General features: G+C 47.2%; 1 protein-coding gene across 6 annotated transcripts in view; it reads right to left on the bottom strand.

Moving 5' to 3' along the window:
- EXOC2 (exocyst complex component 2) overlaps positions 1 to 23,011 on the bottom strand; it is a 1,204,847-nt gene that overhangs the window by 399,257 nt on the left and 782,579 nt on the right. For all 6 annotated transcript variants that reach the window (XM_085607146.1, XM_085607144.1, XM_085607148.1 and 3 more), the window contains one exon: positions 4,408 to 4,469. In XM_085607146.1, the coding sequence (XP_085463272.1) occupies positions 4,408 to 4,469 (62 nt within the window). The remainder of the gene's footprint in view (positions 1 to 4,407; positions 4,470 to 23,011) is intronic.

The raw sequence follows: 23,011 nt of genomic DNA, 5'->3' as shown, positions 1-23,011 counted from the left end.
TACAACGATACTTAAGCATCTCTTGCCCATAAAAAATTTAATTTGAGGCAAGGCATTTTGGCATTGGATACACCTAGAGCCTGGATGGTAACGGAAAAAGCTTTGATAACTGGGGGGAACAGCTAAATGCGCCTATAATATTGTCAAACATAATATGCCTAGGAGAAAGCAAATCGACTGGTAGATTCTCCACCACATTTAGCATGACCTCTGCAAATCCTAGCGTTTTCCATTACCACATATTTCTTGACCAGGGGCTGTGTTACCCTGATCCAGTGGGAATAATTCATCCAGTCCTGGTTTTTCTTTTGCTTTTATATGTCATTTTATTTTGGGCAGTTTTATATAGCGCAAACTCGACCCGAAGGTATTGGAGCGCTTTAGATGAGCATCAGTTACATTACACAATGGCACATTCATTTTTTGGCAGGAACGGGATTAAGGGATTTGCCCAGAATCACAGGATGTTGAGCTGACGCCGAGACTCAAATCTGGTTCTCCAGCTCCGAAGTCGTTACCTCTGGCCGTTACGCCACCTCCTCTCCCTGTAGTCCTGATAATTGCATTATACAACCAAGAGTAGTACTACCGAATTGCAAAGAACACAGACTGGACAAGCAGCTCACACATCGAACCGAGATTCTTCAGCGCACTGGTCAAGACCGCTTCAACAATCACAGACACTTTTGATCTTTTTGGCGCTCATTCGTTAGTCGTTGCTAACCTGCCTTAAAAAATTCAGGGGTTTCTGAAAATCAACTGAGTTTAGGGAGAGTAAATAGAGGCAGTGAAAATGAGCGAAAATCAGAAATGATGTTGCTTACTGTGGTCTCCAGCATGGAGGGTGCCCTTCCCAAGGACAGTGCCCAGCGCATCCTCTATTGAATCCAGGCTCCAGCAAAGCAGAAAATTAGCGATTTGGAAAAGATATCTGAGGATGTAATTACTCAGCCAGAAAACCAGCTGCGAGCCTCCAATGAAGGGGCAGGAAATAGGATCTGAGTGGCATGTAAAACAAGCATTTGCAATGCAATAGGGCTCGCATTTGAGCTATTGGCATTGTAAATGACAATGCCTTTTATTTATGCATTTTGAAAATCTGCAAGCGGCCCGTAAACAGGCACTTTGTACTTATAGTCGTTGCTTAAGAGAAGCAAGGCTGGCAGTAATTGCGCCTCTTTGACTGCCAGCCTTGCTTCTCTTAAGTGCGTGGTGTCCTGCTCTGAAAAATTATCAAACAGACATGGCTTTAAAGCACCTGACTTTGGGAATCCTTTGGGGACAGCTAAAAACCAGTGCACAAAATTAAATCTGAGTCTGATCTACAGGAAATGATGATGAACATTATTGACAAACGACAAGCAGGGCTGCCCCTGCGGGCTCGAGCTCAGCATTATATATTGTGGACTTAGCAAGTTCTATGCCTTCCCTTTCCCCCAGCCGCCTAGCCAAAAACATGTTTTGGATGTCCCTCATATCACTGGGGCGTAGTGGTCTCCAGTACCTAAACTGGTCAGGGCAGACTATTTTCCTCAACTGCTCCATGACATAACCTTGCCAGGGGAAACGCAAGGTCCCCTCTAGTGTGATACTGCCCTCCATGACATGTGGTTTAAAATAGGAACAGGCCTTGACCAAATTCTCAACCAGTGCATTAATGGTGCAACTGAGATATGGTCAGAAATATAGCCTTGAAGGAAGGGGTGCAGTTGGGAACAGCAAGAAGTCTACGCAATAATTTATTCTCAACCACCTGCAGTGCTCTTAGGTCTTTATACCGCCACACATCACAACCTTAGATGGCCATAGGGATACATTTTTCTCTGTAGACCTTTATTAAGGCGGGTACAGGTTTAGCCCCTACTCTCTTTGCAAAATCCATGGTTGCACCAACTGCCCTTGCCAAGGTGTTCTTTTTAAGTACTTTATGAGCAACCCATGACCCTCTACCATCAAACAACACTCCCAAATAAGGGAATGTAGACTCTTTGGTGAGTTTTACCCCCGGCAGAAAAACGTGCGGCTGATAGCCTTCTGGCGGCCAATCGTCATGGTATGGGATTTGGTAAAATTAATTGAACGATCTAAAGAATCCATAAAATCAATAAAAGTATTTAAAAGATTTTGGAGACCCCCAGCAGTCCGAGCGAGCAGAGCAGGAGCAGACTGGTTCACTAGAGAAAGGAGGAAGTTGGGTTTAAGGGATTACCTGAAAAAAGGAAGGCACAATCTTGCGAGTGTCAAAAACCTGGGGTAAGTCAGGCACAAGCTAGGGGAGGTTAAGCCTCAAGAAACTGTTGAACATATCTGGTCTATATCTATCGTAAAGCTTGAGTAACATCTTCCAGGTGCGATAGTTTCGCACATGGATTTCCCACATTTTATCTAGATATAAAGTACCTATAAAATAGAAAAAATTTGATTCTTACCAGTGCACAGAGCATATCATGAAAAGAATATCTGAACTCACAGCTATTTCAAGCCATTTTTTTGGGGGGGGGCAAAGATGCATATCAAAAACAACCATTTTCTTGAAACTAAAATCTGCACAGCTCCAATGGAAGCAAACAAATGCATAACCTTTTAGATGAGTTCTGTGATCATTCATATTTGCATTGTTTTTTTAATTGAGCTGAGGGTTAACTTCCATATTTTTGCCATTTGATTTTCTTAAAATGTCTTTCCGATTTATTGTAGCTTTTGTTTTCTTTATTTAGGAAAATGACCAGTAAAGCAAAAGGACCAACTTTTGGGGCTTGCCCTAATGTCAGACGACCATTGTCCTGTATGCAAAATAAAAACATAATATCGTCTGAATGCCCAATGAAGGGAAACAATGCACTGTCTTTAATGCAGAGGTAAGCACAGGACGTCAAAATCACAACCTCTGCATTTATGAGGTTAAACTCACTCAATAACAATAATACTTGGCTTGTACAGTAAAAAAATCTACAAAGTGCAATGCTGTCATTATGATTCGTCATTAGAAATCTTAGTCAAATCAAGTTTACTAGTCTCCTATATTAAAGCTGAAAGGAAAAACTGTCGTCACTTAGACCGTGTACAAGTGTAATATAATACCCCTCACAAAAAAAACCACACAAGTTGACACTGTAGAGTTCGCCAATTCATGATAACAAAGCTCACCTATCCAGCAAAGAAACAGAAATGGGCATGAACACCTTCAATCTTTTATTGAAGCACATTATTTTCTGGATCCAATAGAGACTGGCTTTATAGTTTTCTAGTGCACAAATGCAGTGGATATTTCGAGGACCTCAAATGAAAACAGGAAGGAAGCCATGTGGGACTCCTTGTTTTGCTCGATCTTTGACTTCCTAATAATATATTCTCTTGACTCAAGACCTATAAAATGAGGCATTATTTCATCTCTGACTATGCAACCTCGTGTCTCTGCCTCTGTATCGGTTACTGATGTGGGAGAAAATTCAATTCGATACCCTCTGGTTAGCTCTTTGGGCTGTACATCAACAAGGCCCTTGTTACCTATAACAAAAGTTCAAATGCGAGTTTCCTTGAAGAACTACCTACTTGCTCCCCAGCTTACAAAGGCTAGCTGCAGAAACCATATAACCTCTGATCAAGCAGATGCACCATGGATGATGTCAACTATCCTAAAATTGATTGTTGACCATTTATACTTTAGGAAAGACCTCATCCAGGCTGACTCTGCTCCACCACTCAGTTAAATCCTGTAACCTTCCAATCCTTTAGCGCTAAGAGGCTTCTTTGGGTTCTTATTTGGAAATTCCCAATAACACATGATACACTTTGTGTCTACTGAGAGATGAGCAAATACTGCTCTTACTTACACTTTCTTTTACCACCAGCAGTGAGCTGATGGTTAAGGTCAGGTACCCTGAGTACATAGAAGGCGCAACAACAGCTCAAAAAACATTTTCATCTGTTACTCCCCATTCATAGCATAAAATGCTGAATCCATAACCTGCAAACAGTAATTTCATTGTGGAGTCTTAATTCATGATTAAGCACTCACTGGTAAATGAGAGCCCACAGAGTAAACCTTTCAAAAAGCCAGACATCATTGATGGCATGGTCCTAATGATAAGTGATTGTAGGCACATTTAGCATGAGCATGCTTGTAGTCCTACATTGTTTTCTTGGTCACTTGTGATCATTTCGGACTTCAGTATTTCCTTAGGCAACAAAACATAATGCAACCTCATCAGTACACAATTACTTCTGTTGTTGTTTCATGCAGTGGAATCATGGAAAATGTTTTTACAAGCACTGATTTCCAATGATCAGTGTTGAGAAAACAATTTACTTTTCAAGAGATGGGAAGCACCGTTTTACATTCAAAGAGAAAACAAGACACCCTATGGCTCTTCCACTATCATGGTAAAATGTCTGTGATCCACTTACTGAGATGAATCCACGTCACCATCGGGCTTGGTACTTAGATGCTCTAGACAGTCTATAAAAACCTGTGAATCACAAAAAAAACTATGTATAGATTTAAATTATAAAAATAAACGTTTCTGTACGCGCAAAGATTTTTTATATTTACACACAGAACAAGGATTTGCTGGTGCAGGACAGATGTTCTTCTTACCCTGGCAAAATACGCCTTTCTACTGTTACCAGACTGACAGTATTTGGTTTATTAATTCACAAGGAGTGCATCCCTGCCAACACTATAAACCAACTCTGGTTAAATCAAAACACAATTCTGAGAGAAACTCAGCTTGACCTTTGGTAGCTATGGCATAAGCAGCAGATAATATCTAGAGAAATGCATGTTAATTTCAAGCATTACCAACAATTAATTAAAGAGCACTACATAATAAAATTCTCAAACCAATGCACAAAAATAGAGAATGTTTCAATGATCAAAAAGACAGCAAGAGCATTAAAATAGCTTAAGGGGAACCAGAGATAGAAATGTAGATGTTTTAAGGCAAACAGCACCTTGAAAAAGCAAAATGCCATTGAAAAACAATATTCTGCAGTGGACCAGGATCCAGGTGTAATTTCAGAAAAAGGTGATGGAGCAAATATCAGATATAAAAAGTATGTCATCCCGGTCAGAGATTTTACCTTCAGACTTAGTCTCCAACTGCTGGGAAAGTTCCTTAAGCAGGCTTCTGGGCACTAGGTATCACTCCATCCAGGACACCTGCAGAGTCCACAGTCTGTGGTCAGTTGAGCCCTCCTCGACTCAGGAGCCATTATGCTTTTAGTGTCCCTGAAGCAGGTAAAGAGGAAGCAAACGGCCCGACCCTTGTATTGCATTTCCAGCCCCTGAGTGCCAGCAGGAGTCCTTGAGTGCATGTTTGAGTCCCTGTCTTCCAGCAGGAGTCCAGAGTCTGGAGTAGCCTTCCTTTTCAGATGAAGTCTTCCCAGGTCCAGGAACATTTTGAGGAGGTGGTGGTGGTCGCGGTGCCAGCTTTATGCAGGCACAAGCCAGTGACTGACAATATCCTACCACTCAATCAGTCCTTTCACCTCCTTTTTGCAATACTGTAAAGTTACCTAGGAGTTCCTCCTGCAGGATGGCAGAACCCTATTGCTGCCAGACAGGCCTGTCTTCAATTCCTTAGCTACCTCCCAATCTAGATGCGCACACTGGTACCCCTTTCTCCGATGAATGGAGCTTGGCAATCTGGGAGGATCCTGGGAGATAATAGAAAAAGCCATCCATGGCATCTCTAAGCCAGAAGAGAGGTGCTAAAGCTGCCTTTTGTACTGCCAACTGTTCATGTTCACTCCCAGAAGGTTAATCCCAGCTAAGTGATCAGCAGTTAACACATATTTGCTCTTCAAGAACTCAGTGGCAGACTATTATCCTTTGAACCAGAAACTCTGCCAGCCATCGGTGTGTATTCGAGCCTTGGAGGTATGATGCCTGGCAGAACTGGTTTTAAAGCAGCTCTGGCTCAGGCAGCTTAAAGTACATTTTACCAAAGTTACTTGTCCACTCGAAAATCTGATTTCTCTATTAAATCAGATTTTCGAAATTAAGCAGGAAATAACTTTAAAGCATTTATTTTAACTTTCCTCATGTGGAAAAAGAAAATAAAGATTTTAATCCCATCTAGAGCTGTTAAGGAGAAAATATAGCAATGCCCACACAGTGACACAGCTTTTGGGTTTCATTTCACCATGAGAGCACATTAACCGCACTATGTAAGGTGCCTAATTTTTATTAGCACCCAGTCCTGTGGACTGACAAGCTACATTCTAGGGGCTGACTTTTGAATATATAAAATAGGCTTTATCTAGATGGCCACAGGACCTTTTCTATGAGATATGTTACTGCAGTTCATTCAAACACCAGTCCAGCCAAAGCACAGAGTTGCTCCTGAGAGGCAAAAATGTTATCCACCTTCAGTAACTGGTTTTCTGGTTGATACTTTATCTAACCACAGATTCCTCACCTGTAAAATATCCTCATGCATTAGACCGTATTCAGAGCTATTTAGAGCAGTGCTACCACACATTGGTAGTTGGAATAGTGTAGCTCCACAGAGACTTTATACTGCCCCAGAAGTGTGGGAGTGGAGATGCATAAAAGCCACATCCCTGCCTGGATACGTAGTTTCATCAACGGTCTCCTTCTGCACTCTCAAATATGGAGCATTGAACAACATGTCAGACTAGTGTGCTGCAATCTAACTCAGATTTTTTTAAAGATTTTAAAGAGTTCACTCCACAGAAAGGGGATGTGAGGGGGCTGTTAAGATAGAGTATGCATCAGAAAGAGCATTACTGTCAGTAAGTAATGTGCTCTTCTGATGGATACTTCTACCACAGATTCCTCGCCTTTAGAATAGGTATTAAAAGCAGTACCTCTCAAGGTGGTGGTCCTGGTTCAGACCAAAAAGCCCTACAGAACCTAGTGGGTGAAGTGGCATTCCCGCTGAACCTGGCTGTGAAGGTCACATAAACGTATGCACTGACTCCCACATTGCAGCCAAGCAAATGTCTAAAGCAGGCACCCCAGCCAATATTGCTGGGGCGCCCTTATGGATTGGGCTTACGGGCCTTTGGCGGGTTGTTCAAAGTCAGTGCATAGCAGGTTTTAATAGAGAAGACTATTAACCACCTTAAAAAGATGATCATCCAAGCAATGGCATTTTGTATGGCATGGTAAAAGCTCTAAGCCCTCTTAGCCTCAAGTCAGTTGAACTTATGCTCTTCTTTCAAGGGGTAAGCCAAAATTGCTGGCAGTGTAATCATCGAGGCAACATGAACGAGAGTCACAACCTCCATTAGGAAGGCTACACATTGGCCTCAGGACCAATCTGTCTGGAAAGCGGTGATGTATGGCGGATGCACCAAAAGAGCCTGCAGTTAATTCTCCTGGTGTATAGACGTAACAGAAACAAGGAGGACCCTTTTAACTGCTGTGTATAGGCTCAAAGACCGTGTACATGGGGAATGCTGAGCACAAGTTCAGGTCTCGCCGTGGCATCACAAACACCTAGGGGTTAAATCTGCGAGTCAAACTTTTTATGAAATGCATGACACCTGGAAACTTAAAAAACAACAGTTGATCAGGTAAGAACAGAACGTTCAAAAGGCTCTACAAATAATCTTTCAATGGGCCCAATGCAAGTCCTTGCTGGGCTAGCGAAAGGACAAACAAATGAACATCCAAAAGCCTGTCTCCACATCAGGCACATATGACATCAACCACTCCTGTTGGCAAATCACAAACTATTTAATTTCTGCTGCTCAATCACCAGGCATGGAAGTGTAGGTTATGGAGACTCAGATGTAGGCCCTTCCCAGTTGCTGAGATAGGTGGTCCTTCTGAATGGTCCGCCTGATCAAAGGGCAAATGATTAGGCTCAGAAGCTCTGTGTACACCACCCTCCTCTCCCAGTTCAGGGCGATTAAAATGACTTGGGCCTATCCTGACTACATCTTCCTCAGAACTTGAGGCAAGAGAGGTAGCTGTACAAAACTGTACAAAAGCCCTTCTTTCCGTTCCAGCTGGAATGGTTCTCTGAGCTAATGCATCAAAGGAAACTGTAACATGCAAAATTGTTGACACCGCGCATTCAACTGTGGTGATTAGATCAAGCCAGAGCCAACTCCACAGGTCGAAGATGCCCTACATCTCCTCAGAATGCAGAAGCCATTAGTGGTCTGTGAGATACACCTACTCAGTTTGTCTTCTGTGGCATTCAGGAACACCACTGAGTGACTGGCTACCAGGAAGATGTCCTGTCAGTCCAGCCACCTCCATAGAGCACTTTATGAAAAGGAACCAGGACTCTATTCCTTCCTTCTTGTTCAGTACCACATGGTGGATGTGTTGTCTACGAGAACCTACACCATCCTCCGATTGATGGATGGCAGGAAGGCTTTCAGGGCCAGACAGATCGTAAGATCTATCGCAGAATGCACTCCAAAAACATAAATACAGTTACTAACAAGGGGAGAGGATGTGGCCTAACAGGCTAGGATGGTCAAGCTCAAATCTGGAGAACCAGGTTCGAATCTCAGCAATGATGCTCAACATTCTGTGATTCTGGGCAAATCACTTAATCTCCCCGTGCCTAACAAAACAAAAAAAGAAATTAATGTGTCCTTGTGTAAAGTAACTAGTGATGTAAAGCGCTCTGATATCAGATACCTTTGGGTCAAGTTTGCGCTATATAAAAATCCGGAGAAAAAAAACCTATTTGTATTTAATGGAAAAAAGATTTGCAAAGAGTAATTTTGTAGGTTGTAAGGTTACCATTGTAGCTTGTTACGCTGCAGAATCAATCATTACAGTAAAGGACGGTCTGCAATGGTCTAATATAGACTAATCTGTACTCTTAATAGACACGTGTGGGTATTCACTTACTCACATTTTATATTTATAGGACATTGTCAAATCATTCCAAGCTCAGAACAAGGCACACCAAAATATACTGCCCAAAGAAACCTAAATCTCTCCTATGTTAACCTCACAGGACTTCTCCTAGTGGTAAATGTGTGTCAAAAGTAATTCACTATACCCAATACCATGAGGACTGCTAAAAATATCTGGTTTTCCAGCGTAGTATCAGAGTGCTCAAAAGCGCATTTGTAAGTTGGCAAAACCACTTTCAAAATCTTCAGTGGGCAAAGATTTATGTGAATCATTTTAATATTAAAATACTAATTAGTGCAAAAATACTGTCATTTGCAACTACAAATGACAACCTGATTACAGAATCAAGATCTGCAGACATTTACGGGCACAGATGGAGTTTAATATATAATCAGCCCTGTGTCCTAATTTTCCACAGTTAAAGGTTAAGCAAAAGGCTGAAAATTATTTGATAGTCCTCATGTGTAGTGTTCACTGTATTACACAAAAGATAAATATATACACACACACACACACATCTCACATAACAAGTTTGTCTCTTTCAACACACAGATAAACTACTGAAGGAAAGTTCTCTCTCTATTTAATAATTGTGTGTTCTTGGGAAGTCGAGGGGATCCCCTCAAAATCTTTTCATTAACTCTATTTGAAGGACCCACTGGTACGGAGTAATGACCTTCCAGGATGGCAGAAAGGAGGACACTTGACCTTCTAAAAGGTCCTTGTGCATCAGAGGAAAATAATTAAGTCTGCCTTCCTAAGTGAGCAAGACATGAGGATGAAGAGGAGGCTTGCTGGGTGGAGCCATGGTCTTTTCCCCTAGCCCTACCACTGTACTAGCAGACAAGCGGATCCTGAGGTTGTTGCAACTGTGGTTGGTAGGAATGTCGCTATTGAAAGTTAGAAACCCTTGAGAATCCTCAAAAGTGACGAAACTGCTGATAATCTAGATGGAGTTGGGCCTGCTAGAGACTGTTGAACGGTAGATCCATTAGATTGGCCTGCACATCGCTGGAAAATCTTGACGCTCTGAGACGGCATGGCGGCAGATGGAGACCCAGGTGCCCATTGTTGTAGCCACAAAGTCAGTGATGTTGAGTTCTGATTTAATAATGCAGGAAGCATTTTGCCCATCCCTTATCCCCTTCTAAAACTGTGCTCGCATTTCCACTTCGGACTTGTGGTGTGATGAGATGGGTAAAGTCCATCGAGCAGGCCAACAGACAGCATTCAAAGATTTCAGTGCCAACAGAGAAGTTCTTCTTCTTTCACCATGCCGCCAATGGTTTGGACTCCCTGTCCAGTGGGATCGTTGGGAACATGCCTTGTGACTGGCCTAAGGAACAGGATGCCTGGATCACAAGGCTCTCTGGTGAAGGGTGAGCCAAGAGGAAGGTCATGTCTCCTGAGGGGTGATACCAACTAGTCTATTAACCAACGGTGCAGACTAAGGCTTTTTTTCGAGACTGCCAGCACTGGCTCGATCAAGGCCTGCTTGAAGGGAAGGAAGAGTTCCCAGAGTTACAATGTTGGGGCAGAGCAGAGGTGAGGACATTAGTCTTGATGTCCACTGACAACAGCTGTAATTCCAGCAGCTCTGAAACCTTTCTGACCACAGACTGGATCGACACAGCATCTGGAGTAGGAGATCTGTTTCACAAGAAGTATCAAGACAATGAGCTGAGGACAATACAGGAACTTCATAGAGATTTGCTCCCTTTTCATCCTCTCGAGTGTAAGAACTCTTCTGCCTGTGGCATCGCCCTCTTGCGACCAGTGTGTACCACTAATGTGGATGGGGTTAGTAGGGGATGCTATCTACTTTTTATCCACCCTGGGAGTAAGTACTCTGGCTCTGAATGGATCCTGAAAAATGTCAGGGGCTGGCCCTTGAGAATTGGCAGATGTAGAAATCATTTTCTATGGGGTCGACATGCATATCACATTTGTGGTAAGAAGATGCCCTGGCTACCAGCTAGTGGTAAGAAGTTGAGACATCCTGGGTACACATGGGGATCAGTGTTCCCTGGAGAGTCCATGTCATACGAGTCTCAGGCGTCACCATGTGGGGGTGTATCGTGGGTATCCCCCCTCCCACTGTGCTCTCCTGTGTCAGAGTGTGATGACCCCTGAGGTGTATATTAGAGGAGGTCAGGTGGTGAGTCAGGTGAGGATGGGGAATGTCGTGGTCTCAGTGGAGATGGAGGGGCGAGTGGTGGCTGAATGTCCAGCATAGGGTTGGTGGCCTTGTACAACTTCATTTTGTGTTTTGTTGGAATGGAAACACCGAGAGCTTCCTCCAAGATCAGTTGTCATTTGGGTGCCGGTGGAGCAGTCACCTGTGGGCAGGTGAGGATCCAGCCTGTGTGCTGGTGCATCACAATATACTGCTCTCGAGCATCAATCTCGTCCTGGAGATTTTGCAGAATCTGTTTGACGGCTGTTGACACCAAGGTCTTCGGAGCCAACGGTAGAGTCTTCGGGTTAGGTGCTGATTTAGAGTTCAAGGGTTTACACTCCAATGGAAGGGTCGGCGCCGAGGCTGGACCAGGCAGCACCTGCTTCGATGGTTTCTTCAGCGCTGAGTCAAGGCTGCCCATTGCGTCCAACGCGGAGGATCGGTGTCGACCATGGCCTAAAGACCGTGGCAGCCCAAAAGTGAGCTTAGTGGATCCAGCATGGCTGGACGACCCTTTGCAAAGGGATGCTCGACATGCGAGCTGTGTCGAGGGAGATGGGGAATGGAAACCGTACTCATGACCATTTGTGCTGGCGGAAGATCTTCTATCTCCAGATCTGAGCTGGCGTTGGGTTAGACAGCCTCCTCATCAGCAGATGACCACTGCAGATGTTGTACCCCCTTAGGGTCCTGAGTGTCAAAAAGGTCTGGGGTGTTGTCTCCTCTCCTGCATGACATCTCGAGGCAACAGGCCTTGAGCGGAAGGAGCGGCAGGTGTTGCAGGCAGTTTTCTCGTGCTCAAATGAGCGGCAGCGGTTACAGGCCTGATGGAGATCTGTCCAAGGGGACTTTGTTTGGCACTAAGGACAGTGCCTAAAGGACGTCCATTCCGTCACAGTCGAGAGATCTAGAGAAAACGAAGGAGAAGATATGTGAAGGCCCAAAGGGCGAGACCCCGGGAGTGGCTGAGGGTGACTGTCGTATCGCTCAAGATGAGGGATGCAGATGTAGCCCAAGATGGTAGATGAGAGAAGGCGAACAGAAAGAATACTGATACAGGGAGAGGAACTTGTGAATCGGTCCAGCGCATGGGAGTACATGTCGGAACGCAATGCGGAAAGAAAACAATCTAACAATGGAGCTGATGAACAAGTTACTTACCTTTGGTAAGTTAGATTCCTCACCTTAGAATATCCCCAGGCGTCAGGCTGGATCCGGAAAGATTTTTCGTCAGCAATACCCCTTGCGTGTTGCTAGGCGTCGTCTGCGGCTCCGCGTCCGTCGTCGGCGTCGGAATGATGTCGGAGTACTTAGACGCCGCCCACGCGCGCTGACAGTTCTTGTACATAGCTTTCCGCGCCAGGAACGCAGAGCCATGCAAGAGACCGACACTGGTGCCAAAAAAGTCTAGGGCCCTGAAAAGGATAACCTTAACCCTAGATGTCGGTTCGCAGAACGGGGAGGATGGGTGGGTCGGTGACGAATCTAACTAACTAATGTTTCTTACAGATACATCGTTACCGAAGGTAAATAACTTGTTCATCTGAAAGAAACACGTTAGTTAGATTCCTCACCTTAGAATAGATACCCCAGCAATACCAACCCCGGTGGTGGGTCTGCGAACCAAGATCACACCAGAAAGTCCTGGAGAACAGAACGGCCAAAGAAGCTGTCTCTCCGGACTTGGCTGTCCAGGCAATAATGCTTGGCAAACATGTGCAGCGAGGCCCACGTTGCTGCCTGACAAATGTCCTGCAAGGGGACTCCCCGACCCAGGGCAGTCGTCGCCGCCGTGGCCCGAGTGGAATAGGCCCTCAGCCCAACCGGAGGTTCCTTTTTAGCTAAGGAGTAACAAGCTTTGATGCACAAAACGAGAGATGGTCCGCTTGTGCACCGCCCGCCCCTTCTTAGCGCCCACGTAGCCAACGGAGAGTTGGTCGTCCGCCCGGAACTGTTTTGTGCGTTCCAGATAGAAGGAGAGCACACGTTTTGGGTCCAGACGGTGGAGCCTCTCTTCCTCTTTCAAGGGATGCGGAGGCAGAAAGAAGGTGGTCAGCGTCACAGACTGCCCGATGTGAAAGGCAGTCACAACCTTAGGAAGGAAGGAAGGGCGAGTGCGGAGCACAACCTTGTCCAGATGGATAGAAAGGAAAGGAGGCTTAGAAGAGAGAGCCTGAAGCTCACTCACCCTTCTAGCAGAGGTGATGGCTACCAGGAAAGCAGTCTTAAACGTCAACAGACGATGAGGACAATTATGAAGTGGCTCAAAGGGAGCGCACATCAGATATGTCAAAACAAGATTCAAATCCCACTGAGGCATTACGAAAGGGACAGGAGGAAACATGTGAGTAATGCTCTTAAGGAATCGAGAAACAACAGGGGATTTGAAAAGAGAAGGCTGATCAGGAAGCCGGAGGAAGGCAGAGATAGCAGAAAGATAACCTTTAAGAGTGCCCAGAGCAGAGCCCTGCTGGGCCAAAGAAAGAAGAAAGAGAAGAACCTCAGAAAGAGGGGCAGAAAGGGGATCCACAGCCTTTGCTGTGCACCATGCCACAAATTTGAATCACATCGCAGACTTCAGGAGGCAAGTCAAATGACATCAACTGTCGCCGCTCAATCTCCAAGCATGGAGGTGGAGACTGGACAGGTTCGGGTGGAGGACCGTCCCCGGCTGCTGCGACAGAAGGTCCTCCTGAAAATCAGTCGTATTGGGGGATCGATTGACAGACTGAGTAGCTCGGGATACCAGTACCTTCGTGCCCAATCCGGGGCCACCAAGATGACTTGGGCCCGGTCGTGCCTGATCTTCTTCAGCACTCTGGGCAGAAGTGGTATAGGCGGAAAGGCGTACAACAGACCGCAACCACACTCGCGACGAAAGGCATCCCAGAGCGAGTGCCGCCTTGGAAACTCCAACGCGCAGAACTGCTGACATTGCACGTTCTCTTCGGTGGCGAATAGATCTAATCAAGGCTCTCCCCACTGCCGAAAGAGGCCTTGCGCCACGTCCGAGTTGAGACGCCATTCATGATCCATCATGCACCGGCGGCTGAGTTCGTCTGCTCTGGCGTTCAGAGAGCCCGCCACATGTTGAACCACCAGGGTGATGTCCTGAAGTTCCAGCCATGTCCAGAGGCGCAGAGCTTCCTGACAAAGGGTCCACGACCCCACCCCGCCCTGTTTGTTACAATACCACATGGCGGTGGTGTTGTCTGTGAACACCTGCACCACACTTCCCCGGACAACGGGAAGGAATGCCTTCAGTGCAAGTCGGATCGCTCTCAGCTCCAAAAGGTTGATATGGAGCCGAGACTCCGCCTCCCCCATGTGACCCCCCCATCCCAGGAGGGACGCATCCGTCAATACTACGTGCTCCGGGTGGGGTAGGGAGAGTGATCTGCCGCTGACCCAATCGAAGGTTCGTGAGCCACCACTGCAACTGTTTTGCAGTGCCCTCCGAGATCAAGACATGGTCGGACAGGTTGCCCCGAAGCTGGGCCCACTGAAGCTTCAGGTCCCACTGCAGATCCCGCATTCGCCACCTGGCGTGATGCACTAACAGGATACAGGAGGCCATCAGACCCAGAAGCCGCAGCACCAACCTGGGATAGAGGCTGAAAGATGGGAATCAGAGCCTGAATATCCCGGACCCGCTGCTCCGGAGGATAAGCCCGGAACTGCGCCGAGTCCAGAATCGTCCCGATGAAAAGGAGCTTCTGGGAGAGACTCAGATGCGACTTCGGCACTTTGATGGAGAACCCCAGCAAATGCAGGAGGTCAGCCGTAGTCTGGAGGTGGGAGATGACTTGCTGGGGCGAGCCCGCCTTCAACAGCCATTCATCGAGATAGGGGAAGGCTGGAACCCCTGATCTGCGCAGATGAGCTGCGACCACCGCAATCACTTTCGTGAACTCCCGAGGGGCACTGGTGAGGCCGAAGGGGAGCACCGTGAACTGAAAATGCTCCTGACCCACCGTGAACCGCAGCCAACGCCGGTGGGCCGGCAGGACGGGAATGTGAAAATAAGCGTCCTGCAAGTCCAATGCTACCATCCAGTCTCCTGGGTCTAGGGCAGCCATAACCTGAGCTAGGGTAAGCATCATGAACCTCTCCTTCCGGAGGAAGGCGTGGACGCTCCTGAGGTCCAAGATAGGGCGTAGGCCCCCTTTGCCCTTGTTGGGAACCAGAAAGTAATGGGACTAGCAACCACGACCTACTTCTGGACCAGGAACGTGTTCGACGGCCCCCTTGGCCAAGAGGGCTGCAACTTCCTCCCGTAGAAGATTCAAGTGATCCCCCGACATGCGGTGGCAGTGCGGTGGCATGGCTGGAGGGGTCGTCTCGAAGGGGAGGGAGTAGCCCCTTCGGACGATTTGCAGCATCCACCTGTCCGACGTGATGGAACGTCAGTGGAGCAGGTGATGGCGAACTCTGCCTCCCACTGGCGTGGAATGGGCCTGAAAGCACGGACTAGGAGGGCTTTGAGGCGGATGCTGCCGGGGTTGATGTGGACTGACCGGCACATTGACCCCCGGTACCGCCTCGGCAGAATCCACGTCCGCGACCGCGTGCAGGTTGGTTCTGCGGCAGGTGGCTAGGCGGACGTGAGGGGGCGCCCCTTCCTGGGCCACGAAATGGACGAAAAGCGGAAGTTTGCGGTCGCAGCCCTGAGAGGCCCAAGGACTTGGCCGTAGCCCAGGAGTCCTTGAAGCGCACCAGCGCACTATCCGCCTTTTCGCCAAAAAGGCGAGTGCCATCAAAGGGCATATCCATGAGGGTGCTCTGGACATGCCCTGAGAAAGACGTGGACCGCAGCCAGGCGTGGCGGCGGAGCGCCACCGTGGTTGACATCGCCCTACCCAGCGAGTCCATAGTGTCTAGTCCACATCGAATAGCATGTCGCGCTGCATCCCGCCCGTCAGCAAGAGCCTGGGCAAGCCGCGTCCGGGCCTCCTCCAGACACTGGGGCAGCACGTCCTCCACCGTATCCCACAGAGAGTGAGAATAACGGTCCAAGAGGCAAGCGGTGTTCAAGGACCGCAGTCCCAAACTAAGGGAAGAGAACATCTTCTTACCGAACTGTTCCAGCCTCTTGGATTCCCGATCCGGGGGAACGGACGCGAAGGAGGATTGGGAAGTAGAGGCCTGGATAACCAGGCTCTCGGGTGTGGGGTGTTGGGACAGAAAACTGGGGTCGCCCAGAGCAGGGCTGTGGCGCCGAGCCACGTTCCGATCCACAGGAGGTACTGTGGAGGGCTTGGACCAGGTGCCCTTCAGAACATCCACTAGTGCCTCATTGAACTGCAGTAGAGGGTCCGAGGAGCTTGCTGACGGTTGAAGCACTTCAGTGAGGAGGTTAGTCCTCACGACCACAGCAGGCAGCTCCAGCCCAAGGGCTTCGGCCGCCTTGTGCAGCACCACGGAAAATGCAGCACCTTCCTCCGAAGCCACAGTCGGAGGAGAGATGAAACCAGTGTCCTGGGAGGTGTCCAGACCACTGGCATCCCCCAGCTCATCTGCCCAGTCCTGAGATAAGTCGGCCTGCATGGCCAGAGGGTCCTCAGACCGCCCCCGTCATCCGATTCCTGATAAACAGGGGGAATAATCGGAGCAGGACGGTAGATGAAATTGTCATCCATCGGCGTCGGCTGCGGCGATGGACGGCGCCGCACCGGCGCCAGGCCCGGACCGGGGCTGAACCGGGGAACGGCGTCGCCCGGAGACGACGCTGGGGGTGGAACCGGTGTCGGCGCCGGCAGAGGAGGCGTCGTGAGGTCGACCGGCACCAACTGAGATCCAGGCCTGGATCCCGCGGGGACCTGCGGCGTAGGGACCGAAGTCGACGACGGCGCCGGAGCCGCTGGCTCGCTAGGCCGCCCAGTCGAGGCATCGACGGCGGCGCCAGGACCCTCATGGCCGGGAGGAAGGCACTGATCTCCGCTCTGTCCTTCGACCTCCTCCTGGACTGGGACCTTGAACGGCGCGGAGCCGAGTGTCGGAGCTCGAGAAGCTTGCGGGACCGCTCCCGCCTAGCCTTCGAGGTCAAGGCCTGGCAGTCGAGGCACAACTCCGCATCGTGGTCGGCCCCCAGGCAGTAAAGGCACTGGCGGTGGTGGTGGTCCATCACCGACATCAGTGGGTGACAGGAGTTACAGGCTTTAGACCCAGGCATCCTACCGGCACCAGTTCGAGTCGAGTAGACAAAAGAGTCCAAAAAGTTTTAGTCAAAAAGTGACTAAAGGGGTACGCTCTTCCCGGATCGGCGCTTTCTGGCGCGGAAAAAAGAAGAACTGACGTCAGCGCGCGAGAGCGGCGTCTAAGTACTCCGACGACGTCATTCCGGCGCACGACGCCGACGACGGACGCGGAGCCGCAGACGACGCCTAGCGACGCGCAAGGGGTATTACTGACGAAAAATCTTTCCGGATCCAGCCTGACGCTTGGGGATATTCTAAGGTGAGTAATCTAACTAACTTGTTTCTTTCAGATACCCATGCGCATTACCAATAAGAGTAGGGGTCACAGTGCCAGTGACTCAAAAGACTTCTTCAAATAAAAACAACTTGCACACATCCGGGCCCAACACTAGATGGCAGTAGTATGCGGAGCATGTGTATGTACAGCTACACACGCCTTAATTTTACTGTTAATGAAGATAAATAACATTTTCTTATGAAAGATAATCCTTCAGATTCCTCATTTTATGAATAATCCTCCCCCTTCCCCCCAAAAGCAAGCAAGGAAGTAATTTAATGCAGACTAGCCAAAGTATCCGTCAATGTGATTCTAGGCGTTGAGGCAAGGGGATCGGAGGATCCTCCAGGAACTCCCCGGAGACCGGGATAGGCCACGGGACTGGCCACAGCTAGGGGAGGTCAGTAGGGAGGCCTAGGAGGAGACCGATTCATCCCCCACAGGTTCCAGACCTCCTCAGTTCAGAACGGTGGCAGCATGCTGCAACTGACACCAGGCAGAAGGGCAAGTTACGGCACCACATACAGCGAAGCGGAGAGAGGAGCAAAGTGGTGAGGTGAGTCAGATCTAGTGGCAAGCCCAGGCGCATTAAGTGTTGAGGGGTGAGAGGGTTGAGCCCAGTGCAGCACGGAAGTGGCTGGCTTATTGGCCAGTGCGTCTTGTGCTCCATCCAGTTCCCCCGCCCCTGACGGACTAAGTGACCATCTACATTGGATACCGAGGCCTGGTGGTAGAATCCAGGTTGGCTTCCTCTTATCCCTCTCGCCCAGGAAGGACCAACACCCCTTCTGAACCTGCCCAGCCAAAGCACTTCATAAAACTGGAGGAGGAGCAACTGAGGGAAGGAAAGTCAAGAAAAGGAAAGAAGCCTAGCTAAGCAAACAAGCTTCTGCAATGCAATAGGTCTTGCATTTACGAGAGTTTGAACTATTGGCATTGTAAATGACAATACCTTTGATTTATGGTTTGATTTTAAAACATAAATAAAAGACATTGTCATTTACAATGCCAATAGCTTAAACTCACGAAAACGTGAGACCTATTGCATTCAAAATACTGTCAGACATCACTGAGTTGCCTCCTTCTGCCTCCCATGGTAACGTTTGCTACAAGTTAAATAAACAAGCAGGTGATCACAACTGTGCATGAAAGACCCTCCTGCAGTAAGAGAAACTCATTAACCCCTTCAGTGCCACGCCCTTTCCCCCTCCTGTGCCGGGCGTTGCACTAGTGGGTGGGGTTCATGACGAGATAGTCTCGTCATGGGCACAGCGCAACCGTGCTCCATGACGAGACTATCTCGTCATGGGAACTGAAAAGGTTAAAGAAAATAGTGCTTACAGACTAAAGAAGACGTACCATGTAACAACTGAAGTAAGAGGGCCAGTCCTCATGGGAGGTTACAAATGAAGGCAAGGCGTTACTAAGGAGGGACTAACAAGCCTAATAACGAATCACAAGCCAGCATTTACGAAGGGCAATAACACAAGCCAATGACAAATATGGGCGGAGAGAGAGCGGGTCTTTAAGTACATACTCCAATACAGCACGGCTCGCAGAACAGCGCATGTGCTGCCCAGGCTAGACCTAAAAAGGTAAGCCGCCCAAAATTGCTATATTCGCTTACTTGTCTTCTCCTGGAGCTTCCCCATGACACCAGACAAAGGCGCTAGAGGGAGATGCCTTTGACAACCTACACACAACTACCTATACCACGATACAACAGGCCCCAACAGAATTACAAAAGGCTAAACCCTGGACCTACAACAAAGTTGTGCACAATCGAACTGGAACAATTCTAAAGCCTTGCAGAGCACAAAGGAACCGGTATCAACAAAAGTGGGCAGTGGCACTTGGGTACTAGTAGTTTATGATGACTAGTGAGAAACTTAAAAAGGCGAAGCTTTACAGCGGTATCAAAAGAGGCTGTACAAAGTGGACACAAGGAGCGACCCAACCCAAATTAAGAAGTATCAAACAAAAACCTCCTCAAAAGCCCTCTACTCTGCAATAGTAAATGGTGCCATAACTGAAGGGGACTTGCAAAAACCCAGCCACCTTAGACAGTCGGAGCGAGCCCAGACTATACTCTAGCTTCTAATGGAAGAGGCGGAGACCTCATTAACTAAGTCGCCAACAAAGCCACTAATGCTCATGTCGGATACCCTGAAAAATGACACCTCAAATGGTGTTCTTTCACCTCACTGTAACAGTGCCACAAAATAGAGCACAGAACATTTTATTCAAGTAACACAAGTCACCCCGCCCCCAAAAGTGAAAGATCCAACAATCATTAAAACAACACAAAAAGTAGATGAGCAGATAGAGGGGCAGTCGCATTGGTCCAAATTAAAACCGAACAATCTGTACAATTTAAGAACCAGGCCCACCTCCATACCAACATGGAAACTTGGGCATGAGCGGGGGCACCCAAACCCCAGTTACTATTAGCAGGCAGAATAAAGTCATAGATCAACAATCAAAGAAGCCCAAGTAGAAGTTTAAACATAGACTACCAATTCCTCCTAGCCCTGGCTCAGGTAACTGTAGAGGCCTTACATTTTCATTCCGAAAAGGTAGAAAATCAAGCAGAGCTGCTAAACATGCTGGTGATAGTCACTGAAATTGAAGCTAAACTAGAGACATTAGCTCAGTCTCTTCTACCCCCTGTTAAATCTACTGAGGTCAACCTAATGGCATGCTCATGAACCCTCCATTGTAGGCATGTTAAGCACCCTGCCCAGTGCTTTGCAATCCATATTAAAAAAAGTTCAAGTCAACTCTAAAAAACTTCCCTGCCCATAGGCTAGGAGAATGCATGAATCCACCAAGTACACTTAACAACATTTCCAGTCTCCAAACAGACCACTTTCTTCCTTCCCCTGAAAGGAAATCTATGAGTGTCACAACCATGGAAGCCATACGAACAGCATTCATTCACATGAAGAAAGCTGAAAGGGATACTTTGCCCACTCATGAAAACACTTGAAATACAATAACAGTTATGGTGACGGTGCTACATAGTGAAAGCAAAAAAGAAGCAATATGCCCACTGAGACCACTGGTCTCATCCGTACCAGCCAAGGAACTTTTGAGCAGATCTTTTAGCTACAAGAATAAAGACACTACCCAAAAAGCATCCTAAAGCCAAATAGCTTAAAGATCTCCCCCCACCCCCAACAAACTAACCATCAAGTCCAGGAAGAGCTCAAGCTCGCTCAGGAAGTGGAAAAAATCCCTATAAAAATAAGGACACTATTAATATAAGTGACGTATCCGTTTTTCACAATGGAGGCTTCTTTGGAAAATGGCCTAACAACCAGAATCGATTTGATACGGAACCAACTCATTGAAAGGATTGCCGAAGAAACCCTTTGACTGGTGTCACACAACGAGTACAGACTGACTGGTCTGGCACCTAATACCTCATGACAGATACATCCAGTCCCTACCTATGGGTACTACTAATCAATGCTCAAACCATGCGTCGCTAGGAGGTAACTCTCAATCAAACCATCAGAAATAATGCATGCCAGTCAGCAAACCAACAAGCAAACCTGCCCAGCAGATAGATGCGTCAAGACCAAACAAAGTTGCCTTCCAATTGTTCTTTACACCAACATACGGCTCGAGGGACAGCAGCGACATACTAAATCAAGGCAACATTTTAAGGCTAGTTAAAAGCATTCCAATGCTACAGGATATCAAGTTGACAGATAAATTAATAGCAAACATGGGACCCGGGAAAGTATATACGCCTGAAAAAACGCTGGTCAGCTTGGGCTCCCAAGAGTTAGGTAAAGCAGTACTGGGAAATAAATCACACTTCGAGAAGTGGGGTATCCTTATTAGAGGTCAAGCGGAGGAAGCCTAGCCACATATTCAGCTAAGAAAGGCCCACAACAAAGATGACTGTTATACATACATAAATCAAGAATTGTCCACCAGCTTATTCGATCCTGAGGAACCGGATTGGTAAAAACTAGTCACATGTTCCCACAATAGCAAACGACACAGGTACTACAGCTGAAACAATTAAATAGTATGGGAAACCCGATTACCGACAGGAGCTAGCTGCCTAGGGCCCTAATAAACAAAACCAAGAGATGACTTGAAAATACATGATGCATACCCACCAGACCATAGTACATCTCACCGCTCTGCAAATTTGTTCGTGGAATGTGGGTGGTTTTAAATACATATTAGAATCCATCGCAGTTACTGCTTTGAAGGAAGCAGCACATCATCCTATTGCAAGAGACTTGGGCCCTGGAAAGGGCAGTCCTGATCAGTCTCATGGGATTGAAGAATTAGGCAACTAGACATACAACAAAGGGGTGCCCAACGGGAGGCCTGTAAACATACATCTAAATGGATCTAAAGATTAAGGCAACCCGGATAGAATTAACCCATCCCTGAATCCTAGTGATGAAATTAGAGTCGGTCCAAGGATGCATCCCACCCCCTAATTATTTAGGACATACACAGAAACCCATCAGCTTCCAAAAAACACAAAGTTTAACTAAATCTGCATTCGAAGCTTATGGGCTGGAAACAGGAATACAGTACTGCTGAATTCATAATAACCGGCCGTTTAAATGAAAACATGTTCAACAACCGATATGTGGCTGAATTTATCTTAGAACAAGACCTCTTATGGCAAATTCTGGACAGGTGGACATGAACAAAGAACAGATCCAGCAAAATCGGTGCCTCCATCCTCATGGCTTGTTCCAGCATGGGCCTAAGAGTCCTAAATGGAAGATTATGGGAGAACCAACTGCAGGTAAAAACAAGAGTCACCTCTAAGGTAAGCTCCACAATCAACTACACTATGGTGTCCCTCAGCTTATTTAATCTGATAGTTTCTTGCAGGATTGGACACCAGCTAGAAATCTACCACTGACCTCAGCTAGTAGGTATAAGCACATCGACCTGCCTCCACTCAAAGGATACAAAGCTATTAGTCCCAGTAACTTCAGAAAAACCGAGAAAGCTACAATGGAAAGGGCAAATTGCAAATTAAATAGCAGTGGAGTGTTTGGTTCTAATTCTTCAGATATCCTCTCAGGCCCACAAACCTGTCCTAGACTGGGAGGCAATCATGGAGACGTTGTTACACAAATATTCTAACTCACAATATCAGAAAGGTCATCAACTCGGAACGGTGCACACTGGCCTTAAGAACAACCTAAAAAGAACAACAAGGAAGTCCCCAGACACTAGCTTTCTAGTGGAAGCAAGATTGTTGTATAAACAGGAAATTTGTTCAGCAAAATAGTATAACGAAGGACAGTGGGCGAAAATCCTGCATGACTGCAAGATTAGCAACCAAAGATAACTATAGAGAACTATAAACAATTTGAAAGAGGTCCTCACACAGATAACAATGCTGACATCAGCAAGCAAATCTGGGCAGAGTACCTTGTATCTCATTACGCTGCTCATATAAAAGAATTGGCATTATCATATTCATATATGAATTCGTTTGCACTGAGGTGGGA

The sequence above is a fragment of the Triturus cristatus genome, chromosome 5_2, assembly GCF_964204655.1.
Source record: "Triturus cristatus chromosome 5_2, aTriCri1.1, whole genome shotgun sequence".
Taxonomy (NCBI): Eukaryota; Metazoa; Chordata; class Amphibia; order Caudata; family Salamandridae; genus Triturus; species Triturus cristatus.
This window is presented reverse-complemented; position numbering and strand designations above follow the sequence as displayed.